This window comes from Xiphias gladius, chromosome 7 (genome assembly GCF_016859285.1).
Source record: "Xiphias gladius isolate SHS-SW01 ecotype Sanya breed wild chromosome 7, ASM1685928v1, whole genome shotgun sequence".
In the NCBI taxonomy this organism is placed as follows: domain Eukaryota; kingdom Metazoa; phylum Chordata; class Actinopteri; order Istiophoriformes; family Xiphiidae; genus Xiphias; species Xiphias gladius.
Window position 1 is genome coordinate 12,993,654 of NC_053406.1, and position 27,924 is coordinate 13,021,577.

At 38.0% G+C, this 27,924-nt stretch overlaps 2 protein-coding genes across 7 annotated transcripts in view; one reads left to right on the top strand and one right to left on the bottom strand.

The window, feature by feature from the left end:
• Window positions 1-27,569, bottom strand: kbtbd3 (kelch repeat and BTB (POZ) domain containing 3). Of its 5 annotated transcripts, XR_005707792.1 has the most exons (13): window positions 9,864-10,192; window positions 9,360-9,420; window positions 7,716-7,769; window positions 7,020-7,305; window positions 6,775-6,940; window positions 5,998-6,180; window positions 5,022-5,195; window positions 4,625-4,915; window positions 2,650-2,892; window positions 2,269-2,559; window positions 1,978-2,127; window positions 1,222-1,417; window positions 1-1,094 (listed from the first exon to the last, which is right to left on the bottom strand). XR_005707792.1 is itself a non-coding variant. In XM_040131485.1 (12 exons), exons 4-12 carry the CDS (start codon window positions 7,292-7,294, stop codon window positions 1,295-1,297), a joined length of 1,896 nt encoding a protein of 631 aa, XP_039987419.1. In that variant the 5' UTR covers window positions 7,295-7,305; window positions 7,716-7,769; window positions 9,405-9,420; window positions 27,433-27,569; the 3' UTR covers window positions 1-1,294. The 5 variants fall into 5 exon arrangements, 4 of the variants coding, with proteins under 4 accessions (XP_039987419.1, XP_039987418.1, XP_039987417.1 ...); XM_040131485.1 differs by lacking the exon at window positions 9,864-10,192 and adding an exon at window positions 27,433-27,569 and having other exon boundaries at window positions 1-1,417; window positions 9,405-9,420; XM_040131484.1 differs by lacking the exon at window positions 9,864-10,192 and adding an exon at window positions 27,433-27,569 and having other exon boundaries at window positions 1-1,417.
• Window positions 9,760-27,924, top strand: part of fam168a (family with sequence similarity 168 member A) — a 29,963-nt gene continuing 11,798 nt past the window's right edge. The window contains exons 1-2 of one of the 2 annotated variants that reach the window (XM_040131488.1): window positions 9,760-9,906; window positions 26,645-26,736. In XM_040131488.1, the coding sequence (XP_039987422.1) occupies window positions 26,667-26,736 (70 nt within the window). In that variant the 5' untranslated portion in view covers window positions 9,760-9,906; window positions 26,645-26,666. Of the gene's footprint in view, window positions 9,907-25,886; window positions 25,931-26,644; window positions 26,737-27,924 lie in introns of those variants that run through there. The other variant, XM_040131487.1, reaches the window with a different exon arrangement.

The window sequence follows — 27,924 nt, forward strand, 5'->3', positions numbered from 1 at the left end:
TTTCATATGTTGGATTCTTTTTCTTTTTACAACACAAACGTGAATTCATGATTTACACCATGAAGCTATATTTTTATCCTTGTGGTTCCTGAAACTTTAAGCTGTTGTATTTTTTGAAGCTACAGAGTGTTTCTTTATGATTTATAGGTACGGGTAAAGCTGGACATTTGCATCAAACAAGCATTTACTGAAGAAGATCAGGTGATCTTAACTGTGGTCACATGTACAGTAGAATTGCCATATGCAGTATATCATGAGAGGAAAAACAGGGCATGCATGGTTACACGACAGTCTGAAACAGAAAAAAGGCAAGTTTTTTTTTTTTAAATGAAAATCCACCCAGATAATTTACACAGTGTTGCCATGAATCTATTTTAGTTGAGTTGTAAATTGTATAATACACATGAGCAGCTCTCTATCAGCTGGAAGAAAAGAATTACAAGAGGATTATCAGGAAAGTAATATAGAAAAGGCCACATATGATAGAACCACTCTCTGAAAATATTACAAAATAATTTCTAATTTCTAATCTTTACTATCAACTGATGCACATTTAGTTGAGGGGGATTTCAAATAGTCCACTATACATTCATCTCATGAGTTTTTCTTATAGGGCAAAGTGCCTATAGAGACCCTTTTTGACCCTTGATAACATATTTTGTGTACTGTTGCCAGGACACAACAACTTCATCCATTCAGGCTGCAAAATCACAGAATTCAGGTAAGGTCAAGGAAGCTGAATTCCTTCTCAAGGCAATGTAAACAGATCCTCAAAGGTTTTACATAATGAAGTCTTATTTTCTATATTCTAACTGTAAGAGCTGGTAAATTTACAGATACCGTGAGTTCTTCTTTGAGTGGATTCTCCATTTGAAACACTAATCAGACAAAAAAAAATATTCAGGTACTAAAATAGGATTTCTAAAATAGTCTTCTGCTCAATAGGGTTCCTCCATGGGAGGGACCATATTTAGATTGACACTACAAAGAGCCTATGACAGCAGTTGCTTTACACATACAATTTTAAGAAATCAAATCTTTAAATAAAAAAATAAAGAAATCATTTGGCTCAGGTGCTCTCGTGTTATGATGATCTGTAAGAGGAGATGTGGTGTTAGTTGGAGACAAACTCTTGATTGTCAATCACTCTTGAGGTGTTAGCTTTCCATCATGCGTACGGGTTTGAAAGGCAAGGGAGACTCATCGTGGGTAGTTACTTACATCACGCGACACACATGTACATCCGCTCGCATGTTTGGTGAGTGGTTGTGCATGTTTGTGTGTCTGCTGTGTATCATGCTGTGTCACCCCACGGGTCTCTGTATCTGTTGAAGCTGATGAGCTGGCAGTGGAACTCAGTGAGTGCTCTGGGCATGGGTGCCACTTCCTCCCACTGACTCCTCCCACTGTAGTACACCTGCACAGGTAACAAGAAAACACACTGATTGTAAAAATAATATTCACAGGAGTATGGATAATTCCCTTTGCCGTCAAAAAACAAGAACGATTGAGCACACCTTGGGTAATAAATGAAGTTAACTTGTTACAGTAACTTAACTTCTCAACCACACCTCTAATCATCTGTCAAGCTTACTGGTGAATCTATAGCTTGATTAAATTGATGTGTAATGTACAAGCTTCCCTGTTGATCCCTGTTGCATTTTTTACTGTGATGGTGATACATATCAAATTAATAATATACAGAATATGTAGCACACTGCACATATGCAGTGAACACACAGAGATATACAGGCATATGCAACATATACATTTCAAAACTGACAGTGACACTGGAGTGGCTTAATATCTAATATTACTCTTGAAAGCAAAGAGCTATTTTTGTTAGAAAATCTGTCGACACATCACATAGGTTCTACCTTTAGCTCCTGCAACAATGACTTAGAACACCAGCTTAGGCAACAAAAGTGAATATAGGCTAGCTTCTATAAATAAAAAAAGGTGAATTTTTTTTCCTACCTGAACTTCATCAGTGATCTCATCAGGGGAATAATCTCCACCCAAGATGTAGATTCTGTCTCTCATACCAACTGCTCCAGCATTGAACCCGGCACACTCAAATGACCCTTCACCCTTCCACACACAGGTCTCTGGACAAAAACTGTAGACCTGGATTGAAAAAAAACAAAACACTATTAAACTTTCCTGTGGTAGGAAAACTTAAACTACATTATCCTTTGAAATGCTTCCAGACTTAAATGCAATGACTGACCAACTCATTCATTCATCAGTGCTCATCTGATGGCCCACCTTATAAGTGGACAGGTCACAGAGGTGCAGTGTATTATGAATTGACACCGCTTTGACCAGTGTAGCATGGAAGAACTGGCCAAACTCTGCCACCAGGCGGCTCCACTGGTCCTGTTGGGCGTCATAGCAGAAGAAGCAGTCCAGTGAGGGGTTGAAGGAGTCCGTGATTTCCACCTCTGAGCCAAGAGTATAGATAACGCTGCCACAAGTACTGGCCTCAGGGTAGAAGATGGCAGTGGGCAGCGGGCTGACTGAGCACCAGGTCTGGGTCAAAGGGTTATAATATTCCACCTAGAATACAGCATAGAAAAGAAAAGAATTTGTCCTGCACATTTCAAACAACAATTTGGTCTTGATCGTATATTTAGGACGCACTGTTACCTCCAGCAGGCTGGGAGCCCCTCCTCTGGGTCCCTTGGTCCGTCCACCAATGACATACACTCGGTTCAGGCAGGTCACAGCTATATGCATGGTGCGGGGCTTGAGCATGACCGGTGCAGGTGTGCAGGTTAGGGTCACAGGACAGAAGCACCAAACCTCGTCTGTGGCATCGTGGAATGGTTCTGCCACATGGAGACGTATTGCCCGGCAACAGTTTCCACGACAGCCACCTGTGACAAACATCTTAAATCCAGTGGAAAGACGATAAGATGGTGACATTTTTACAACTCTGAGAGCATGATGACAACATATGTAGCTATAAAAATTGTTCCAAAACACTATAAATCCCTTGATTTACTCAATATGTTGATTCCCTGGCTGTAGGAAAATACAGTCATGTGAAAAAATAAGTACACCCCTTGGAAATTGTTGACATTTTCAAAGTATTTTAACAAGCAAACATTTGACCCTCTTTGATACAGTACCCACAGATAAGGTGATATACTTGAACAAAACCACAATTAAAATGAGCTTTTTCAATCATTTATTCAACAAAAATATCAATAGATGTGATATTCTTCTATGGAAAAAGTGAGTGCACTAATGGCCTCAGAAGCTTGTATCGCCCTTTTTAGCAGAAATAGCTTCTTTCAGGCTTTTTGCGTAATTGTCCACCAGTCTCTGAGATCAGCTTGCTGAAATTTTTGACCATTCATCCCCTGAAAAATTCCTTCAATTGCAAGATGGTTGAGAGTATTCTTGCATTTACTGCCCATTTCAAATCCCCCCACACCATGTCAATGGGATTCAAATCTGGGCTTTGACAGGGCCATTCCATAAACCTCCATGTCTTCTTTTTGAGCCATCCCTTGGTGGATTTGAGAGTGTGCTTAGGATCATTATCCTGTTGAAAGGTCCACTTCCAGTTCAATTTCAACTGTCAGACAGATTGCCATCACATTATCTTAACCTATGTTTGATATGATGCACAATTCATAGTTGAATCAATTACTGCAAGCTGCCCAGTCCCTGAGGCAGCGAGGCAACCCCAAACCATGACATTTCCACCACCGTGCTTCACAGTTGGTATGAGGTTCTTCTCCTGAAAAGCTGTCTTTGGTCTGCGCCAAACATATTTACTGCTACTGTGGCCAAAAAATCTATCTTTGATTTGTCTGTCCACAGCACATTTTTCATAAAGGCCTGATCTTTGCCTATATGTTCATTTGCAAACTCTAGTCTGGCTCTAATATTCTTTTTGGACAGCAAAGGCTTTCTCTGGCGCGCCTCCCATGCAGGTTACATTTTTTGCAGTCTCTTTTTTATTGTAGATGCATGCACTTTGACACCAAAAGTTGCAAGAGTTATCTTCAGATCCTGTGATGAAATTTTAGGGTTCTTGGAGAGTTCTTTTTGAATCACATGGTTTGATCTTGGGCTGAATTTGCTGGAGGGTTGTTTCAAAGAGGAACAAATGTTTGCTTGTTCAAATATGTTGAAAAGTCAACAATTTCCATGGGGTGTACTTGACTAGATGACTTTAAATAGTCTGCATCATCAAACTGTTCAGGTGTTGCTCTTACTTTTCCCCCTGTTTTCAAAACAAGTGGTTTCTAATCTGGAGGTTGGGACTCCTAAGAGGGGGGTCCCAAGATAAATTTGAGGGGTCAAAAGGTGATTAAAAGGATAAGAAAGAGAAAATAAAGATCTTCCCTATACAAAATGCATTAAATTTTTCAGATTTTACTCCAAGTTGTGCTTCTTTCTTGTGAATAATAATTTAGCGCTTGAGACTTCTAAAAAGCCTTCAAACAAAACAATCTATGAATAAAAATCTCCCTCTCTGATTAACCTGCTCACAACTCATGAACACACTAAGCCTATAATTTGTAACAAGGGGTCACAAGTTGATATTGCTCAATTTTAAAGGGTCACAAGCAAAAAAGGTTTAGAGAACCATGTAACATGAATGTACCTTCTCAGCATAGCTGGTTAGGTATGATCCAGGTGGGTCTGGGAGTGTGGTTGTTCCCTCCCCGTGCCCTGTTTCCAGCTCTTTCCACTGGTCTGTTTCCAAACAGTAGCAGAAGGTATGGCGGATCTCTCCGTTCTCCTCCGTCTTGTGGATGTAAATGTAGCTCTGCGCAGTGGCTGGCCTGGCATCAGTGAGGAGGCCGTTGTGCTGAGTCTGTCTGCGCTGGGCCTCTGAGAGCAGGGCGACACAGGACTCATCATCACTGAGCAGAGTGTCTGAATTACGCAGAGTCTGACAGAGGGGTGAGGAAGGGGTAAGTAACACAGGAAGGATGGGAAAATTGCAAGAATGCAGACTGCATAAAATCCTGAATCTAATGCATGCAGTATGTTTGTACCTTTAGTGCAGGTGCAGGTATATGGTGCAGTCTGGTTAGAGATAACAGTCCTGTCAACAACTTCTGTCTTCCTGGGAGATCATGCCGTATCCATCTAAGAAGTGACATCACCACTGCCTCCTCACTGGTCATGTTCAAAGCATCTGACCTTAGGCATGCCTCCAACACATTTACCTATAAGAAGCAGTTGAAATAGTAAATACTGAGTGAGTCCTTTTAACAGTTTAGTCACACTTTTTGATGTGAGCAGGATGATAATAACATCACTTCAAATCAAAATCCCTTTCTATTCTATTTTTTTTTACAAATTTTACACACAGCAGATGCCATTTGGAAGAAAGGTCTCCAGGGCCAGATTTGAAAATTTTTTTGATTGTAATTATGGGAACAACGTTATGCCCTGTGTCTAGAAATTAGATGAGTTCGGCACACAGTACTTTTTACTCAAAGGTTAAGCCAGATTTTGGTCAAGATTTGATCAAAGAGAGGCCCCATTTCTATCCATGAATTTGATGAAGTAATTCATTTTAAAACATTATATTAAATAAACAAAAAAAATATTAGTATATCTTATAAATAAATCATAACCTTTTTTTCCTAGGCATGTGAGAGATTTAAGAGCGGCCAGGACAGCTGAAACATATTGACAAATGTTGGTGCTATATCTTTTTTCTTCTTCTGCCTTCTTCTTTAACATGGAAACATCATGTGTTATAAATCACCAAGAGTTGTATAATAAGTTACAGTTTACTGACTATGGAATATAATTTGGAGCTGTAATTTTAATTATCAAGAATGAGCAAAAACAGGTTAAAGTCATGGCTCGGGCATACAGAATGCATACTCTGTATGCATAATACATTGTCGAGGTATAAAATAATTTAGGGAACATATGGATTTATTAACAAATAATCTACATTCATCAATATATAAACCTCAGCTTCTCTGATAAAAGGACTTTGTTCTTAAGCAGCACCTGCATATCCAGGAAGTCTTGGGTTTTGGAAAGGTCAGAGAAGTTCTGAACCACAAACTCATTGGCACTGTTTAGGAGGGAGGCTGAGCCATAGGCTTCAGCAAGGGACACGAGGGACAGACAGTTACAGAGATCCATGGTTCCTATCAGGAAGTCACTGCACGCTCTGGACAGGACTGATACCTGAAGAAACAACAACAACAGGGATAATATCCACATGAAAATAGCTACATATCTTTTCAGAAAATAAAATATTTTGAAATACATATGATGTACACACGTACAAAACTGCAAGCTAGAGATAATTTAATTCAACGACTTAAAGATGAAAACCCCACATAAAGTGCAAACACAAGTACAGTATTAAGCTCATTAAAATTGTTAACACTTTTGTTGTCAGTATATATTTATAATTGGTTTAGCAGAGTTTAATTTCAAGCAAAGTTTCTGTATACTAAACTCACAGTAACATAATAATAATCATACTGAACTGTTTTTTTGTTTTTAATTATCAATATTTGAATTGATGAAAAAATGGGAGATGTGTGCCACGCTAAACTAACACCTCATAAAAATATGCTAGTTATGATACGAACACAACATTTTTTTTTAAAAATGACATGATATAACTGCACAATCTAGTCCAAAATTTATTGAGATGCAGTTTTGTCTTTTTTTTCCCTAATGTTTAGATTTTTCTCTTTAAACCATTTACTCCATGAAGAATATAGGAAGATTGCAGAGATGTTTAGTGGGTGCTTATCATTGCAATTCTACCTGCAGAAAGGAGGCAAGCTGAAACAGCATGTCTACATTGCTTTCAGTGATGAGTGCCTCTCCAGAGTAGGCAAAGTCAAGGAACGATCCGACCGCCACCGGACATTGGTTACCCAGAGTCACTGAACCATCACCACGCTCTCGCATGTCCACCTCAAACATAGCCCTAAACATAGAGCAGTTACACATGATAATATATAGAAAGATAGATAGATAGATAGATAGATAGATAGATAGATAGATACCTGAAGAAATCACTGCATGCTGCAAGAACACAACGATGACAGGGAAAACTGCGTTCTTGGACTTTAATGGTGAAGTCAAACAGCAAGCCTCGCTCCCTCAACGATCTGAGCACGCCCAGGAGCTGCAGTCCGTGGGACTCAGACACCCGCAGCAGAGTCCGGTGCTCTGGGACCCCGTTGCATTGTGGAGCGCTGCCAGGTTCACTACTGGGAGGGCTGCTGCTGGAGTTTTGGGCGTTGGTGATACAAGAGGATGACTCTTGATTTTCATCCATCTTCCCAAATTCTGACAATATTCAAAAAAAAAAAAAAAAAATCCAAAGATCATAATGCATTTTCAAAGAATGTTGTAAGTCTGAGTCAGTCTCCATATATTATGTGAATTTGTTTGTGTCTGTGAGAGAGAGGTGAGTAGCAATAAGAAAAGAGAATGCATCAAAAAATCAACTTCAGTTCAGCATATCTGCAACACAGTCCCACTTTACAATACAAGCATATTGCTGAGAACAGTTTAAGAAAAGAGCTTGGTTTGTGTCTAGCACATGCAGTATAACCTCACAATTACTCAGATCTAAATAAAGATATAAAACACTACCTTAAATGATGTATCATTGTTAAAAGTCAAACATTTATAAATATCGTAATACAGGTGAAATATACCGGTATATGGTCTGAAGCAGGGAAAGCACTACTCACAGTGTCAGCACCTCGGACAGCTCTCTTTCTCATGCCACTCCAACTTCCGGAAGCCTGAAATCACGCGAGGATTCTGACAGCTTTTTTTTTTTTTTTTTTTTTTTTTTTTTTGCGTTCATACTTGTCGCTAACATCATCTTCATCATCAGCTTTTCTAAAAGTGTGCTTTTTTTAAATAACAGCTATCATTCTCGTTTTTAAACCCCCTCGAGTTGTATGCGTGAATGCGGTTCTTTGTTTGCGTTAGAGGTAGGCGCAGTGACAGCTGGGAACTGTAGTTCTCTCTCTTATTGGTGCTCAATTCATGTCTAGGGTCTAGTAGTCTGTGGTTACATACTTTAACTCTGGGTTAACAAGGGTTAACAAATACTACGGGCTGGTGTAGGCTGATAACTAGTAAACTGTTTACTAATAAACCCTCTGGGTTTGCTAGCTGGAGCTATTTATGTTAGCATTTGCTCTGCAGATAGCTATAGTGTTGTTATTTATTTATTTATTTTTACTCTAAATGCAGCAATCATGACACAGCATTTGATACTTAATTGGAAAAATAAATGACTTTTATGGTTAAATTCACATGTAATAGCACAAGAGACAGGCTAATAATTAAGGAAACATGAAGAATTACTTAAATTAAATAAACTCAGAAATGTAATACACTGCACTTAAGTAAAAAACTATAATCACCAAATACACTCAGGTGGCAGTTTAGTAAGTACACCTAGCTAACTAATGCAGTATAATGGAACGGTCCTGCACTAAATCCTCCTTTATGAAGGTTGTAATGTTCAGTCTGTGCTGAAACTGTCTTCAATATGTGCTGATTCAACTTTGTGGTCATTTTGGAATTTGGCGACCACTGTTTGTGGTGCTGTTGAATTGTATTGTGTTGTGTTAAACTTACATGTGTTTCTATTATTTTGACCTCTCTGTATAATGCCATACAGAGACAGCAGCAAAAACTACGTCATATTCATATATCTATCTATCTATCTATTTATCTATATATATATATATATATATATATAGATAGATAGAGCGAGAGAGAGAGAGAGAGAGAGAGAGAGAGAGAGATGTATGTATTTAATCTCATTATATTTTTGCCAAAAATCTTAAGTGGACACTCAAAGTTTGCCTAGTCGGGACATTACAGGTATGGTTCTATGCCGTGTAAATTCAGAAAATTGAGGCTATGTGGCGCAATGTATTCCCTCGCCACTGGATGGCGATGTCTCGCTATGCAGCAAAATTTTCTGGTTGTGCTTATGCATGAGGCAAAAAAAACACTGAATCTGAATCAGTGAAAGTGAACTTCCAGTTATGCTGCAGTAGCGTTTCACCACCACGGTGCTGCTGCTGACCAAATAACACTTTCCTGTCTGGAAATGTTGATTACAAAGGACACATAACAGCAGGCCTTTGTACACATGCACAAACACTACTACGGCGTATGTTACTCCTAGTAATAACGCTAACAATAATGATAATATTCATGCAATAAAATACCATCTCTCATCAACACGAAAAAACCATTGAGTCAATCCTGGACAAGGTGCAAACACACACAAAAAGAACAAAGAACAATGTCATTTCACAACAGCATATAAATTAGAACATCTTCCACCATTTCCATAGTAGACTAACCTGTAATATTGGATTTACGGTGTCTCTTAACGCTTCATCACTTACTGAATATGAGGAGTTCCTGCAATATCAGTGAAAACAGAAACTAAGGTCATTCCTTCACTCATTTACTGTTTTCCCATTGGTTATACCTCGATACGTTATTCTTATTATTCTTGTTACTGTTGTTATTATTATTATCATTATTATTATCATTATTATTATTATTATTATTATTATTATTATGTGGATATTATTAGAGCCTCCACACTGTATATTATCGGTCGGTCGGTCGGTCGGGCCCCCTCGTCTCTCTTTGCATCCCTGCATCCCTCCCTCCCTCCCTCCCTCTCCTTCTCCCTCCATCCCCCTCCCTCCCGGCAGTGCATCCCCATCCCCCACACGGTGGCCGTCTCTTCGGGTGAAAGCTGTCTTCCCAGCGCCACTGGCCCGACAAAACGCTGCTGTAGCAGAGCCAGTCCGCACCGACCTGAGCATAGCAGACACACGGGAGAGAGCACGTACACACACGGGGAATCTTTGTTTTTTGTTCGACCGAGTTGCTTTGGTAAGTCTCGTTCGCTGTTTATCATGGAGGGGAAGAAATGTCCATGTGTCGACTCGCTAGTTGTTCGGTTTTTCTGTCTTTTTTTCTCCTCTGTATCCCTTCAATTGTCCTCCGTGGTGTTGGCTACAGTGGGGAACTAGCGGGCTAAGCTAAACGGGCTAGCTCAAATAGCGGAATTTAAATGGTACTAGTTGTCCTGTCGGTAAGGCTTTTAACGTTGGTGGTTTGCGGTAAGGCGGCAAAAATTAGCCGCTGTTGTGCTGATGCAGTCTGCTCTGACCTACACTGGGTGTTTTTCATTGTCATTTGCTAATCTTGTCCCAGCTAGCTCGCTAATTAGCTATTTGAGCAGCGTGTGTCGAGAGATGCGGGGATGCTACGGCGGGTTAGCGGTTGTCTTTTCAGGCTAGCAGGGGAGCTATGCTAACGTTAGTATTATGTGACCCGCACGGATTCCTACACGGGGTGCTTCGGAATGGTTGAATAGCCATGCTAACGTTAGCTATTCTAGTGATAATTGGCAAGATGGCATCTCGGAGTTGTTATCTAGAATCGGTGGATTTTCAAAATGGTGTCTTAAGCTTGTTTGAGTGTGACCATTTTTGTCCAACCATGGCTGTTTTGGCGTTGCTTGCTATCTGAGGAATGCATTGCACCGCCAGTGCATGCCACACTCTGATGGACATAACTACATATTAACCACTGATGTGGTGGTAAATACAAATGCTTGCATACAATGCTGTGTCCTCCGGGCTACAGTCGCCGTTATAACCAAGACAACTGTATTTTGGAGTGGAACTAATTTGTTTTTGACGGAGTGTTGTACTGCATCTGTGTCGTATCTGATAAATATCATAAATACTGTCTGCCCAAAAGGAGGGATAACGTCTTATCTGCATATGTAAATGTTTTCATACTGAATTTAGGTGGTGAACTGCATCTGTGAACATCACTTATTCCTTGGCTCGTAACAAACATATCGTTTCTATAAAGGTTTCTTTTCAGTTACATGAGGACCCCACTTACTGCCAGAAGAAGTATTGCAAATGCAATAGCCTAGAGAATTACCTTGGTGTGATTTATTTGGACATTGGGGCTGCAGCTAATGGCAATTGTTATCATTGATTAATGTATGTAATATATTGTATATTATTTTATTATTAATCTATTAATCTTTCACTCTATAAAGATATTCAGTTTACAGTGAAATAAAACAGAAAAGTGTCAATGGTTGATAAACAATTTGGTTATCAAAATTCTTGACTAATTTTCTGTGAACTTATTCCAGCATTAAAAGAGCTGCAGCAATCTGACAGGGTATCACTCTACTTTCTAACTGTCAAAATACAGGGCCTGAATGCAGCCTCACATAGTGCAAAAGAGAGGATTATACACAATGCTAAAGGCGTTTCTTTTCTTCTTATCTCTTATGACGAGTTTTATCGGTGAAACGAATCCTCTTCACAATCATCTTTTTTTTTTTTTTTTCGGGGGGGGATTACCTGCTTTATTCATTGACTACAAATCCCATTTAATTCAAGAAGCCTTATCACTCTGAAGGGATTTCTGACAGACTACTGTTCTTGGCCCTCACCAGAGCAACACACTGTAAGTAAACTGTGTACAGTTCAAATATTACTCTGCAGAGACAGGAAGAAGCACACTGCTTCATATATGGTACACATTCACACCATGTGATTTATTTTAATTTTTAAATTTAAGTTATGCTAAAATAAGTCACTTTTTTGTAGTTATAACATAGTAGAAATACTAGAAATCCCTCCTTTCACAGGGCTGAACAATGTAGGTCATATTGATTCTACCCAGTGAAATAACAATCTTAATAATAAAGGCTGCACAATCTTTTTGAGACTCTAGTGAAATCAAGAAGCATCTAGCAGAATTGCATCCCCTAGATGCAGGCATATTAAATGCAAGGACAACGGTCAACCTTGAGAAATCCAGAAATCCACTCTCAAATTACGTGATTTTGGTGGCATTTTAATTAAATGTATATTTTTGCAGAGAAGAATCTTTTCTTTTTTTTCTTTTTTTTCTGTGTAAATCAAGTGGTGCTGAACTGAGCTACATATCTGTCGAAGTATTTGCTAGATTAATTTAATCTTCAGTCTAAGGTGACCCCTGTCTGCCATGGCGGGGGGGGTGGCATGCATTGAGCGCAGTCTCATGGTATGAATGGTAGGCTGTACAATGCAACCATAAAACTGTCACACTGTTGAAAGCTGGAGTTACTTAATGTTACGAGAGTCAGTGGTTCTATAACAGGCTGTTGTCTTCCCAGCACTTAATTCCTGTTCAGTTTGAACCACTTATTGAGTTGCTCATCACAGATCAGTGAACAAAACACATACAGATGATATCTTCCAGATTCACCCTCCCCGTACCTTGTCCAGTCGCCACTCCCTCAACTTGATGATTAACATGTTTTTTTATGGAGGCCAGCAGATGTGAACATCTGTTTGGTTGGACTAGCTGTGAAGCCAGTGATTAACAATGAGGTGGCTACACTTGAAGGTTAATACCACTTTAATTGTTTATCATTGTAGTTCATTGCTAGAACTGGGGATGTAACTAATGATAATTTGCACTGTATAGTTATCCATCTAATTATCTTTTTTTTTTTTTATTAATCTGTAAAATGTCAGAGCCCAATGGGAACTATTCATATTGTTCATTTGTCCAACCAACACTCTAAAACCTAAAGAATTTTTATTTACAATAATAAAAAACAAATATATAAGCAGCAAATTATTAAAGAAGATGAAACCAGTGAGTGTTTTGCATTTTTGTTAGATAAATGATGTTAATGATTAATAGATTATTAGAATAGTTGCATATAATAGTTTCTGTTGATCGATTAATTGACTAATCATTCATTTAAAAAAGCTCTAAATATTGCTATTTATGGCCAGTCTTAAAGGAATCCACAAGAAAATGTAAATAACATCATAACTGAGACATTAGATTAAGCATTAAAAACTGTGGTGCCTGGAGTAGTAATTCCAATTATACTTTTTATTTCTTTTTTTGGAGTGCAGCAATGATAAAGGAATACAGAAGAAATTATATGTACTACATAGTGTTAAAATAGCCTACAAACCCATATTGGATTTACACTACTGTCCCCCACAGTCAAAACTAGAGAAACATTTCTCACCTCTCCACCTACATCTGTGTTAAATCTTTGTCTTGGTTTGTATTAATAAATTGCTATATCTCTCTATATTGTAGAGCGTAATCAACACAAAAGGAAGCATGTATCGTTGTGGGAGACACTCTCCATCCACTGTTATTGAGAGTTGTAGGTGATGTTTGTCATGCTGCACCTGTCCTGTTGACAGTGCCAGTGATGTTTAATTTTCATCAGATCAACAGATAATGTACTCATGTTCCCATTACCTGGTAGTGACCTTTCCACTGCATACCAACAATAAGAAGGTGAAACAACTTCACAAGTGCAATACTAAGATTATCCTTTGTTTTCGATGTAGTGGGAACGGACGCTGAAAGTCATGGATTGCAGCTTTAATGAAAAACAAACACGTTCATCTGATGATGATACATTTTTTGATTCCAGCTGATAGCACTTGTAAAACAGTACTCTGTAACTCGGGGAAAAGATGTAGTTCATCTGTAGCATTAATTAAGTTGTTTTTCTGTGAATGTTAGGAGTTGTTGGTGGATTTTCCAAAAGGTACTTGGTCCCACTTAGTCTTAGTTACTTAGTCTCACTTCAAGGCTCAGCTGCCCTACATAAAAGATTTAGTAAACTCTTATTGCTGAAAAGTGAGTTTTGGGAGATGATAAGATCAGTTCCTACAATCCAGTAAACTCAATTTCTTGTTATGCCAAATGTTAAAATATCTTGACTGTGTTCACATGCACCAAAGTAACCAGGTTAAAGTCTGCTTTCTCCAGCAAGCTCACTTCTTAAATGTCATGTTAAGGAGAAACATGGTTTCCATAATCAAAGTAGGGGATTAGAGAAACCTGATTTCCACCAGGTAGTTTTCTCCTGGAAAACGCTAATTTCTTAGCAAACAGGGTAACTGGTTTTCTAATTAGCTGTGTGCATGTGTATGACAAAATCTTTCCATCGCTGAACATTTGAGTATTTGTTAAATCCGGAGAAATCTGGTTACCGACCTACTGCATGTACATGTTTTTTTTGCAAACAGGGTACTACAGTGCATGTAAATGTCTAGATTACCTGGAGAACCTAATTTCGCTGAGTAATTTTAAAAGCATGTAAACGCACTGATTGTAAAATCATATTTAATTAAATTTTGTCAGTGAAAGAACTAATGGAATGGTCCTTAAGTATTAATGTGCTCTTATTTGCTCTGTACTACTCTGGTGACCTACAAGCAGTTTATAGTGTCAGTCTACCACATTTGTGTTGAGTTTGAATGACACGAGCTCATTGTTTGTAAAGATCGACTCTTCAACATTTAGCCTAACCGTTTCCCAATGGCATTGTCTGGATATATCATTGATTTGTGATTGATCTTTGAAATAAGTGTGTGAGTGTATGTGTGCATGCAGGCATTTCTGCGTACTCTCATACACTGGCAGGTGAGAGCTGTCACAGGGAATAAAGGACCATGATAAAAGCTTGATCTGATCTCTTGAGGCAAAGTTGTAATGCTTCAGCTGTCAGTCATGTCAGGGGGTCTACAACAGTGTACATACGCACACATGGACATACACACGTGTCTGATCTGCGAGCTTTTGTTTCATTAGTGATACCTACAGTCATGATCAATGGTATTTTCTCATGCTGTAATGTTTTAGTAGTATTTGAATTGGATATGTACTGTATAGGATTACTTAAACCGAAGGGATAATACCTAAACAGTTATAACTTCCATGATTTGGATGATTGTTTTGAGTTTACATCACATTAACTCTGGAAAAATTACAAAATAAACACTGCTTTAAAATGCTGACAGGATTAAGTTTTTATAATTGTAATGGTTTATGGGCATTATTGTACAACAACGCAATACAGAATGCTAATGGAGGAGCTGTTATCAGCAGAAAAAAAGTACAGGGCAAGTGACAGCTTTGATGACAGCTCACTAAAGAAAACAAACAAACAAAAACACATTTTACTGGCTTTCTGCTAAGTTTACAAGTTGCACCTTGACAGCTGCCAGCACACATCTTGGATCATATGCTGTTACTGCAAAAAAACTACTGTACTTCAGTGTCTTGTTTACTAGTGTGGCAATTGGACACAGTGTTTTTGTTTTGATTTCTTATACCCAGAACCCTGCTATAATTAATCATCTAATCAAAAGCAAGTTTACACTTGAGCCACTATTTGAATAGTCTCTTTTCATGGCTGACATTTTGACGAGTGACAGTATTTAAAAAAAACAAATAATAATCAAATGAATGATGGCACAATTTCCTTTTAGTTTTTTCAGTTTCAGGGTCCTGGTATTGAGCATGCCAGCTCATTATCACACTGTCGTGGCTTAATGAGACAGTTGAAAAGAAAAGGGCCAAAGTTAATATTACCAGTAGCACCTGCGCTTTTCCTACTGTGACAATTCGTTATACCACAGCAACTGTGTAATAATTATTATTTAGGTTGACTTTGCTAGTTTGACCACCAGAGGACAGAGGCTCCAAAACAAACTACGAAAAACAGACCTGCTGTACTTGTGGCTTAAAAAGTTGGTATGGCTTTTAGCAAAAGGTCGGCTACTTGCACATCCAGCAGACACGGAGAAACAAAAGCACTGAGTTCTGTATGTCAAGAAAGCTTTAAATATCTGCAGCCACTAGTTGGGGTTCCACCCAACGGTTTTCATTCGCATTTTCAACTTGCAGATAAAAAAACAGAGTGGAAATGCCGGAACATGAAAAAAAAAAAGTAAAAATATCGCAAATAAAGTGTTTTACGTTTGGCTGAGGTAAGGTCTTTTTTCCTTTTTGTATTTGTCAAGTCCCACCTTCACCTTAGGCAATAAGGCCTGTCTGCTGTTAATATTGCCAAGTGGTGTTAATTGTTCATCATGGGTTTAACTACCCATTCGTGAGTCATAAAGATATCTGCTCGTGCGAGCCAGCGTTAGTGTGAGTGCGCATGCACGTGTGTTCACATATACATTTATGTCTGTACATGTGTGTGTTATTTTGTTTGTTTTTCCCATCTGTAACTCTTTTAGAACTGCCTAATTATAGGAGCTAAGTTTCAGTATAAAGCAAAAGCTTAAGTGTTAAATTGTTATCCCAATTTTTATGTACGATTATGGCTTACAGTTATGACATTTGTAACTATATAAATATTTCTTTTCTAAAGCGATATTAAAAATATTTAAAAGGTTATGAAAATTAAAAATAAAGCACATTATCTGCTTTGGCCTTGACCAACAGCTCATTTGCCTTCCCAACTTCATTTGTAGTAGTCGTTTAGCTTTTAATGACTCACCTGTCAAAGGGGGGATCATCATGGGTTATTTCACTTGCAGCCGCATTAAAAAAAAAAGTCAAAAATTCTTGTGCATATTGCTGGCCTTTGCAGCCAGATATGCACTAAAGTGGTTACCTAATATGCAGGTGCGCTGCTGCTGAAATTTCACATGGTTCATTAATATTCACGATGAAATGCATATCCTTATGTCATTGCATATAAATCTTATCTTACCGGTGATGGCATTTTTTTAGAGCTTCTGGCAAAGGGCCTGCTGAAGCAGAATGCGCTAAACAGTAGACAGTCAGACAAGGCTGAGGGGGGGTTAGCAGGTGAGTCTGCATATTTGTTGTCATTGTAGTGTAAGACAGCTTCTTTGTATAAAGTCAACACACAGCCTCATCTTTGTTTGTTACTTTGCCATCTATGGTATAGAACCTAAATACTTCCACACACTGCCTCTCAGATGGCTTTGCTCACTAGTGTCCTCCATTTTCATAGCAAACGACATAACATTATTAGCTTGATAGGTTAATAGGGCATGCCATAGGTCAAGCTGATAGTGAAGTTTTAGACCGCCCTCTGCTTGATCACAAGGCAAACTATTTCAAATGGTCTTTTGCTCTTTTTAGGCTGTAAATTTCGAATTCGAACAGGCATTACAGTTCGAATATTAACTTTTTCGTCCAGGCTTGAAGAAATCTTCGGAAATTTCGAATAAAAAGTGACAGCTGTACTAGTTAATCTTGTTAGGCTTTGCATAAACACAGTTGCATAGCCTATTCCGTACAATGCCATAATACCTGCTCGTTTCGTGTTAATTACTCAGGTAGGCATTTAATTTGCCAGATGGTATGACTGAGTTACTAACGTCTGTAGGGAATACTGCCGAACCTTGTGCAAACTTCGCACCTTCGTGTGGTTGGCACCCCGTGTAATCATGTTATCAGGATATGAATAAAACAATTTCACTTCATTTGTGCACACAAAATAAACATTTGTGCTTGAACCATTTTTAAGAAATGAAATATTAAAATTTCAAGCTTAGGTTTATTATAACAGCATCCCATTAACACCCAAATGACTCCAAATTGGTGTCATTCATTTGTAAATCATTTGCACAGACTTGTTCATTAAGTTTAAATGATCTATATCTGTTTATGTTCATGACGTTTTTTACTACGGTCTTCAATTGTCAAAAGCTACTGGTAAATTAACACATGACAAAACGACGTGAATAACCGTATCCATAAAGATTCTAAGGTTATTCTAAGCTATTCCTCCACCTTCACGCAGCATTGTGTGCTTGTGAACTCATGCAAAACAGCACTAGTAACAAAGGATAGTATTCAATATAAAGGCCATGTTTCCAAGAACCCTTAAAAATTCACTTGGTTGGCAGTGATGGACTTTTAACTAGATTTCCAACAGAGTATTTGCATGATTTTCTGGCTCTTCTTACTAAATATTAGCATGGTATCCATAGATATCTCTTGTAATCCATCCGACAATTGCCTTGTCTGGTGTTAGAGTGTTAGTGTTAGAGCCTCACTTGTGACCGTCCATGGCTGTACACTTTTAGTCTCGTTTCCAGTATCGTTCAGTCTTACTATCAGTGTTGTAATTCCCTAGTTGCAGTGAGAACTCATTAAAAGTCGTATTACTTGATGCTCCCTTTTAAGAAACTTGGACAGAAGCCTCTAATTAACACCTTTTTAAAAAGACTTTGTTGAGGACAACTTTTTAAACATCCTCTCTATTCTTTACAACGTCAGTGAAGGTAATGCTATTAACATTTTACACCATAAACAGTGGGTAATTTTAGATTTGTTCCTGCAACAAATCATACATTTTAATTCAAAGATTGTATCACACCACAATATTAAGTAATAGGTGCTAAAACTAAAATAATCTCTGATCTTTAATTGACATATTGCTTCTTATATGATCTTATATTCTCTGTAAGACCTATAAATGTAGAGCATTTTGCTGTCCACAGGGACTCTCATCACTCTGACCTCAGTGGCAATACCTAAGAAAACTTTATATACGTTTTACCATCATGTAGCACTTCTAGATATGTGTTTAGTAATCAAGGACCACAGCAGGGAGTAGAAATCTGGATAATGTTGTGAAGGGCATTTATTTCACGCTAAATGCGCGGTCTGTATAAAAAACATTTTTCATTTTCAGTGGCCAAGCACAATATTGTCACATAATCCAGGGATGCAGACCCATGACGTGTGTGACTGATGAGATGATTTTGGAAAGGAGAATAGAAGAGGAGGAAGTCGGCACAGAGAAAAGAGATGCTGTCACAAAGTGTATAGTGCTGTCCTAGATCTAAAATAGCCCAGAGCTGTTTGAAGCTTGTTGCTACAGGGCAGGTCTGATTGTGTGGAAGGCAGGGGGGATTACCAATTCCATCACACTGCCTTTCAATATTGTAGTAGGACGAATGTGGTCTTGGACTTGACTATAAATGGAAGCTCTGATTGTGATTGTCGGCACTATTCGTCAGTCTGTCACTTAGGCTTGTGTTTCTTTAGATATCACACTGTAGATAGGATTTCTGCTGTATTGGCCCTGGAAACCTTTTTTTTTTTTTTTTAAACTAGCTTTGTACTGTTAGTGATGAGATCCTACAAATGTTAATGGTTTAGGTTATTTCCCATGAGAGATTTCTGTTGTTCTGTCTTTTTTGTCTGCTCTTCTCACTGATTTGAAGTGGGTGGGGGCTCCAGCTGGGAACATGGTGTAAAAACACTGTAAAAAAAATCAGAAAATTTAAAAAAAAATTTAAATCAGAATCAGATGACAATTGTTGCAGCCAGCCTGCTAGCTGCCAGGTAGCTGTCAATAAACCACACACACAGTCCTGATGAAACTGATGAGCTGAAGTGTTGATTATTAAACTCTTAATAAGAATTCCTAAATATGTTGGGTTTTTTGTTTTTTAAATTAATTATTTATTTATTTTTACTTTGCTGTTTGCTTTGTTAGCCATGAATACTTATTGTTCTGGTGAAATACTCAAAACTTGAAACCATGATTTTATTTATTTATTTATTTATTTATTTTTGGGACATTAATACCGATTTATTGTTGGTTGTCAGTAGTAAAGTACAGTAGGGCTGTAGCTAACCTATTTTCATTATCAATATCCTTCCCATAAATATCTTAATTAACCGATTATTGTTTGGTCGATAAAATGGCCGAAAATAATGAAGAATGGACACATTCTCCCAGAATCTTTAAATTGCTCATTTTGTCTGACCAATGGTCCAAAATCAAAACATTTATTAATTAATTATTGTAGAAGAGAAAGAAAACAAGAACATTTTTACATTTGAGAAGCAGAAAGCATTTTTGCTTAAAAATGTCTGACACAATTAACCATTGCTGATTAATTATCTTTCAGTAATTTAAGCTTTACAGTAGAGTTAGCCCATGCTTAAATAATATGCTGTAGAATAAAATCAACAACTGTGAAAAGATCCTTCTAGTGCAATATATTATATGTGACTCATTGTCTAGGTAGTTATTTTGAATATGAATTGGTCTGTACGAGAAAAAATACTACTGACGCACCATATTACACTCAGCAGTTTATTGTCTTATGGTTTTTCTCTCCCTGTTTCCTTCTCATATGACCCAAGTGAAATGCTTTCCTTCTGGAGGATTTAAAAAAAAGTTCTATTCTCTCCTGTGCTGAAGTGTGATAACGCCCACCAGTTTTGATGTGTTGCTTAAAGAGTAGATGCCCGGTGAGGTATTATATGGAAGCATAGAGTTGGTGTGGGGGATGTGTTGTATTGTACATGTTCTCCAGGAATGGTAGCACTTTGTGTGAGTGTGTGTGTGAGTGAGTGAGTGAGAGGTTTATTCTTACACAATCCTTGCCTCCTCCCCCCTCATTATTACCTCTTCTGCTCCCCTAGGCTGCGGGAATCTCCCTTTTTATGGAGTGGAACCAACATTATTGTTTTTGAAACATGCACATATTTATATTAACACACGTATATTAAATATGTAGGCATGAACTCTGAAGATCTAAAATGCAACAATGCAAGACTTCAATGTCACATTACTGCATTAACACAAAACATTAAAAGACGCAAACAAATACCTCACCTCTGTTAGCATGCAGGCTAGCAAGCTTTTGTTTTTGTGCCTTGGCCTTGAGGCTATAGCTTGTGAGTTCAGCCAAAATGAAGTCCCACTAATAGAGTTTAAGCTTAACAAAGTCCTGAAAACTAGCTCAGGTTAAGCCAGCAAGCGGTACAGTCTCCTTAATAATGTCAGCTAGTGGTGAAAGGATCCCTGCTCTGTGTATGTGTGTTCATGTGTGAGACAGAGAGTGCGCTCCCAATACAAGCTGATGTCACTATTTGGGGTTGCAGCAATAGCTAAAATGATTAGTCGATCACCAGAAAAACAACTGTTTCTTTTTAATAATTTAGTTTTAGACATTTATCAAGCAAAATACCACATTTTCTGGTTTAGGTTTTGGACCATTTGATATTGAAACAAGGAATTTGAATGTCATCTTTGGCTCTGTTAAATTGTTTTTCGGATATTTCACTTACATTTTATAGACCACACTCAGTAAATTGATCAAGAAAATAACTGGCAGATTAATCCATAACTAAAATACTTATTAGTTGAATCCCTAGCTGTGCTGTATTCAGTACTTCATATAGCATCATACAATATCATTTTTTTTTTTTTTACTATATCTGTTTGGAGTAGAGGTCAAGTTGAGACAAAAACATTTTTCATCTTCATGAGAATGGAAAAAGCCTTCTTTTGAAAGTGAGGACAATCTCTAATGGAAGCTGTAATTTAGTATTTGAACAGTGGTCTAGTGATAAGACTGCTACATTAGAATTGCACATATCATCCACTAGACAACGCATAGCATCTTTTGGTTGCTGTGTAGCATCATTCAATTTCAGTGCAAATCCAATTTTCTGATAAATGTTTTTCATCACGGCGGTGTCAGACAGGTAGCAGGAAAAAAATGAAGTGAGACCCAGTTCCATGTTGAGGAGGGCAGGCTGTTATAGAGCCAACATGGTCACTGCTTTGATTGTCATAACCTACAGAGAGGTGTAATAGCTGTCAGCAGATAAGTGAAAATGCTTCACATCACGTACAGTTTTATCATCACTGCCAGAGTCCCTGTAAGCAGCTGTCCTTTGACTGATGGAGGGATGCTAAACTGCAGCTAGCCCTGCGCTCTTTGAAGTCAGGTGTGTTTGTATCAAGGAGAGAAGGGTGAAAAGACAGATAAATCAATTTTTACAAAAAGGGGCCTAGAGACAGTGACAAAGTGTGTCCATGGTTAAGGCATAAATTGTAATGTAGCTGACAAAAAAGAGCCAAAAATGTACAACCCTGGATTTAGACCAACCTTTTGTGACAAGTTAACCCTCAGTGGCTATTGGCTAACACAGCCCTTGTGTACATCATGTACTTGCAGCTCTGCAACTCCTTCATAGTAAAAGCTCACTGCTGTCTGCCAATACGTACTATGCTTAAACTACTTGGTTTCAGTTTGGAAAATTCAGTGTTTTTTCATGCACATAGAATAACACATTGTATCAACTCCTTGAAAGCTTTTTTTTTTAATACATGACAACAATTTAAAAACATATCCCATCAAAACATTCATTTCCTCAGTGTTCGAATTAATGATAATTCGTAAGACTCATGTCATCACCCGGTAATTATTTTGATAATTGATTAATCGTATTTAGTCATATACGAAGTGAAAATTTACAAAACATTTCTTGATGCTAAACACATTACAATTAGCAATTTGAAGACCTACTTGGGCTCCAGTAACGTGTGATTGGCATGTTTCATTATTTTGAGATATCAATTGTGTAATCGCTGAATCTAGAGTTGTAATGACTACTTGATTATTTGATTAGTTTGTGGATAAAAAATTGATAGCCAGCTATTCTGGTAATCCATTAATCTTTTAATTTTTCTTGCAAAAATGTAAAATATTCCCTAGTTTCAGCTTCTCAATTTTGAGGATTTGCTGATTTTTGTTTTTGCGATAATAAACAGAGTATCTTTGGGTTTTGGAGTGTTACGTTGAAACAAGATAATTGACGGTTCTGGGATGTTATGACTTGATAAGTAAGATAATCATTGGTGAATCAATAAGATAAAAGATTAATTAGAAATTACAATTATTAGTTGCAGCCTTACACAGAGATAGAATTGATATCGTCTCCAGTATGAATGGTGTATAAGTATATTTCCCAATGGCAGATTGTGCCTTTTATGGGGAAAAGTGTAATAAAAAACAAATTATTAATATAATATGCTCTTTGTGAGTACACAACCCAAACCCTGTGCTCCAAGTGCCCAGCAGCAGTTGCCGTTTGCTGATCTTTGTCTATAAGCAAACATGGATTTGTTTTTGACATTTACAGGCAACCAACAGTATGGTGTGTCATTTTTTTTTAAATCCTTTTCTCTTTGAAGTATTCCTCGAGCGCCATAAATGCTTCAAAATCATGGAAATGTGTAGACCTGTCTCTCCTACTTTACACTCTTTGAATGTGCAAATGAATGTGCAGTCTCTCTCTATCTCAGTCTCTGTACGGTGAATGTCCTCTGGTGATTGTCTTTTTCAATCATAGATGGTGGTTGTCGAACAGAAGGTCCTCTGACTAGAAAAGGGTTTTTTAGCAATAAAGAGCGTGAAGCACCTCATCACCACCTCCCTTTGGGGGGGAAAAAAGGGAGTTGTGGTTAGACACTCCCACTCTTCACATGCATCTGTAACATACTCTCTTCCACACATACACACACCTTCATTAGACACATTGTGGTGCCCGTCTCGTCGTCACTCATTCACTTTTCATCACATTTGCCTGCACACACACAAAAACACACACACACACACACACACTCTCATACACACTCTGCTGCTCAGACTAAAACAGATGAACACACATTTCTTCCTATTCATTCACAACTGTTGCTGATTTTGTTGATCCTTTAAGATATCCTCTCACCAACATTTGTGGTTTTGAATGAATTGTTTCGACAGCTGTTGGATGGATTGTATGAAGTTTTGGAAAGGAATTGTAATTATTTTGGTGAATCTTTAACTTTTCATCAAGCACTATTGTCATTCAAATAAAATAAAAAAACAAACAAAAAAAACCCATCTAGCTCCCAACAGCACACAAAACTAAAATAGTAGTCTTTGTATCCTGGCTAATCATCGTGTTAGCATTGTCATTGTGAGCATTTTAGCATGCTAGAGTTAGCTTTTAAGCCTCACAGAGTTGTTAGCATGGCAGTAGACTCTTACACCCATCGACACCTTGCATTAAAATGCAACATGTATCTGCTTAGGTAATCTGTTAGTTGTATATGCATACAGAGCAACCCAGGAAGTTAAAAGGTGACCTAGCTGCAAAATCCCCTCCTCCATGGCATTGCTTCCCTTGACATTGGACACACCATATTTGTTGAACTTACCACCAGCCCTGCCTTACTTATTACATATTGAGATCCAATTACAGTGCTGGCAGAATGGGTATAATGAGAATGCTTTTTAATACCAGGTGAAAATGTAAAGGTCCACTGATCGGATTTCATTATCCAGATAATGTAACCAGATACAGACCACATGTTAATACCACTTGTAGTATTATGGTGCTTGCACAGATATTTGCAGATCAACTGGGTTGAACTTTAAAACTTGAACTGTGAGCTTGGAAGACATTGTAGAAAAATCAGGGATTGTATTTTTAAGCTGCTCTTTTATGTGGAATTTGCAGTAATCTTTTGGTTTTGCTTTAATCTTGTTATAATCAAACCGTTTGCATGTAGAGACACTGATTAACTGAGGTGGAGAAAGCTAATGATAAATTAATTGAAGACGAGCAGCAGAGAGGAATGAAAGGTGGGAGGCAGAGAAGCTAGAGGAAGCAATTAAAGCAGAGGAGATGCAGATTAATGAGGAATTTATTGTCAGGTGTTTTCGGCAATAGCTTAATCAATTCCCCCGGGACATTCTTTTGTTATGAGATATGAATTTGAGTAATGAACCAAAGTTGACATATCACCATGCTTGTTGTTTTACACACCCACAAACAAACACAGGTTCATGTTTTTATTCATCTTTTGGGGCATGCATATCTGTGTTTTAAGGAATTTACGCATAAAACAACTCAAAGGAACTGCACCCACGTTTTCATGCTAGCATTCTGTTGTCAAGTGTCTTTGGGTGTTTTGACGTCAGTGTTCCAGGATGGAACATTGAAACGCTTCCTTGCCTAATTTGAAGTGTCACTTGGTGCCGTTTGGCATCACCACGGTACAGTGTATGCCCAGGCATTATGACAGTGAGGCTGTAATCATGTAAAGAATTTAACTGGCTGTGAAGCACAAGCCCCGGATGGATCAGTTCAGATTTAAGCTGGAAATTCATCTTTTGGTACAATCCAGTTCACAAATGTATATTTGTATAGTAAGCAGAATTGGACAAATGTGTTTGGATAGTCTGTATATATATCTGGGTGATGTGCTGTGTATAGAGAGCTTAACACAACATATTTCACACTGTCTTATACATTAACACACAACAGAGCTCCGCTTAAAACCAGACAGAACCGGCCTGATCACTGCCATCGCATACCAAATCCCATCTCTCTTTCAAAAACTGAAGTAAAAAAATCAACATGCAAAAGACATGAACTCACATAACACACAGCTCACACACACTTTTCCTCTTTATTATTCTTCAGCTGTTCCGCTCTGTGTTTGTGCAATGCTCTTGTGGTTGTGGCTCGTGTGTACTGGATCATGCTTACTCATGGCTCAGTGCAAGACTCAGCCTATTTGTGCTGTATTTTGTTCTGTCCTGTTGTTTTGCTCTCTATCACTTGTCCGCTCACAGGGTGTGTTGTGCTTTTTCATTGGCTGTCTTGATGTTTGCTTTGCTGCTTGTATTCAATGTTTTGTACAACACATCACATTTCTATACACACACACACACACAATAATGCTTCACTCTCACTTGGACATACACGCATCATATTAAATACAATAATAAAATAAAATACTACCTCAAAAGTGCTTTTTATATAATCAGTCATACACTCAGTCATATATATTGTATTTGTATATATATTTTTTATGTTTAATAGCAGCAAAAACAGTCATTTAAAAATAAAAAATAATAATTATAATTTTATCCCCATGTGTTTTTTTATTTTATTAAGTTATTTTATTGCATTATTTTACACTAAAAGACACACACAGCCACCACTCACACTCACTGTCTCATCTGCTGCTACTCACCTGTCTCCCCTGCTGCTATCACTAACCATTTTCTGTTGTGCTTTTTTTTTTTTTTTTTTTTTTTTTTTTTTTTTTTTTTTTTTTTTTTTTTTTTTTTCTGTGTAAATCATGACCTCCTTGTTTTTTTTTTCAGATTTGCATATCCACTTCCACTTCCCCCTCCTATGCATAGAGCAGAGAGGGGGCATCCCATCCCACAGACAAATTCAGTTTCATGTATCAACCAGACACGCACAAGAGGTACGGGGCACGCATGCACACACACACACACATACACACACAATTTCTCATGCCCATATTCTCAATGATCAGGTAAGTTGCTAGAGGAGCACTTGAGGTCCTTTCATCCGAATGAGAGACCAGTGGTGAAAGATGCCTTATGGGAGATGTTGTTTAAATGGCTCTGTTATTAGGCATCTTCACCCCTACCATTTCCAGCACCTTAAATTTTTAGTGGCCACTCCTCCGTTCAATACTGTAGTGGAAACCAGGCTGGTAGAGCTCGACCTGCCTTCTTTGGTGCAGTAGTGAAAATAAGGCAAATGTGCAACATTTGGCTAGCTTGTATTTAGTGCCACACAGGAAAACAAACCATTATTTTCTGTGGATCCATGCGCTCTTGTGCTTTTCTGTCAGTACGTGTGCCTTTTTTATTCCAACAGTCTGTGTTTTTAAATACATGCTTATGTTGAGCCTGCTTGAGGGTGAGGATTCATGGGGCTTGATTTTTTTTTTTTTTTTTTTTTTTTTGTTGCATGCTGGCAAAATCCTGCTGAATGTCGCCTTAAGAATCAGAGTTTGGGATTAATGTGTGTGATGAGTGTGTGCGTATGTTTGATAATCGTAACAATTTTCTTTCCAATTTACATGGCTTACGTCTCTCTCCCCTCCATTTTTCTCCTATCTCGTCTTATACCCCTCCCCTCTCTGCCGCACTTTCTATTTCTCTCTCAGTAAGAACAGGTTATCTTCAGCAATGAATCCAGTCTACAGTCCCGTGCAGCCTGGCACCCCATATGGAAACCCCAAGAACATGGCCTTTACAGGTAAAACGATGTATATATGCTTTTATCATACTCTTTACCACTATGGTTAACTATCGTTAAGAAACCCTTCTTTTTATAAATGGGTTATAGTTATATAGTTATAGTTATAGTCTGGCCAATTTCACTTTTTCACGCTTGAGAAAATTGCTGTTCCAGTAGGAAAATATCAAGGTTAAAAGAGAGTTAGGAGTGTGTGTTAGCTTTGATTGACAGGTCTCTCATACATCCAGCTGCCATAGATTCTGCTCACTTGTTCTGTCTTAGTCTGTACTTGAATGGGTGGGTGATGTGCTGCTCAGCTCTGCTGATCGCGTTTGATCTTTTCTTTTTCTTGATCTAATAACTGGCGACAAGCGATTAAACCTAACTCAAGCTTCACAGTGTACCTTTTAGAAACCCGCGAAAAAGCAAATTTTAGCATACAAGATACAAAATGTCTTGGTAGTAAATCTTGAAAGTAACAGCACTATCCTACCTAGAATTGTGGGCAGAACCCAGACTACATTCATGATTTTCTACAGTCAACAGAGTCTTTTTCAAAGAAGGAATTTAATTACGAAAAAAGCATTTACATTTAAAAAAAAAATGTTGGTAACATTCTTGCCTAAAAAAAACGTGATAGCTGCAATAGAGGAGACACTTTATAAAAATAGGCCACAAAAATCTGAATTGTTCAATAAAAAGCACTTTAATTACCTTAGATTTGTGACGCTGACCCAAAAGGTGCTGTTTGGCTCCAAGGACATATCACGAAACGAAACAAGGAGAGAGGTTAGACTTGTACTATGCTTTGTGATCAGTAAGTCATAACTAAAAAATATCAAGGCACACGTAAGCGCTAAGCCCATTTATTAAAGGCTTTTTGATGTATGCAGAGCTGTGTGCCTTGGTATTTTTTTTGGTTAGGACTTATTGATCACGAAGCAAAGTACAAGTCTAACCTCTCTCCTTGTTTATTTACAGGGCACAAGATCAATCTCTAGTGAGCAATGCTTTCACATGCCAGATTGCAGAGTGCATATCTACAAGTTTTGGAGGCTGTGGATCATTGTGGGCCTTGAACATGAGCTGTCTGCAGAAGGCAAGATTTGACAGGGAAGAACAACAGCTTTGTTATTAATGTTATGTTCATGGTCGTAGGCAGACAAATACGTGAAGACATCATCTACAAAGCCAGAGAAACAAACC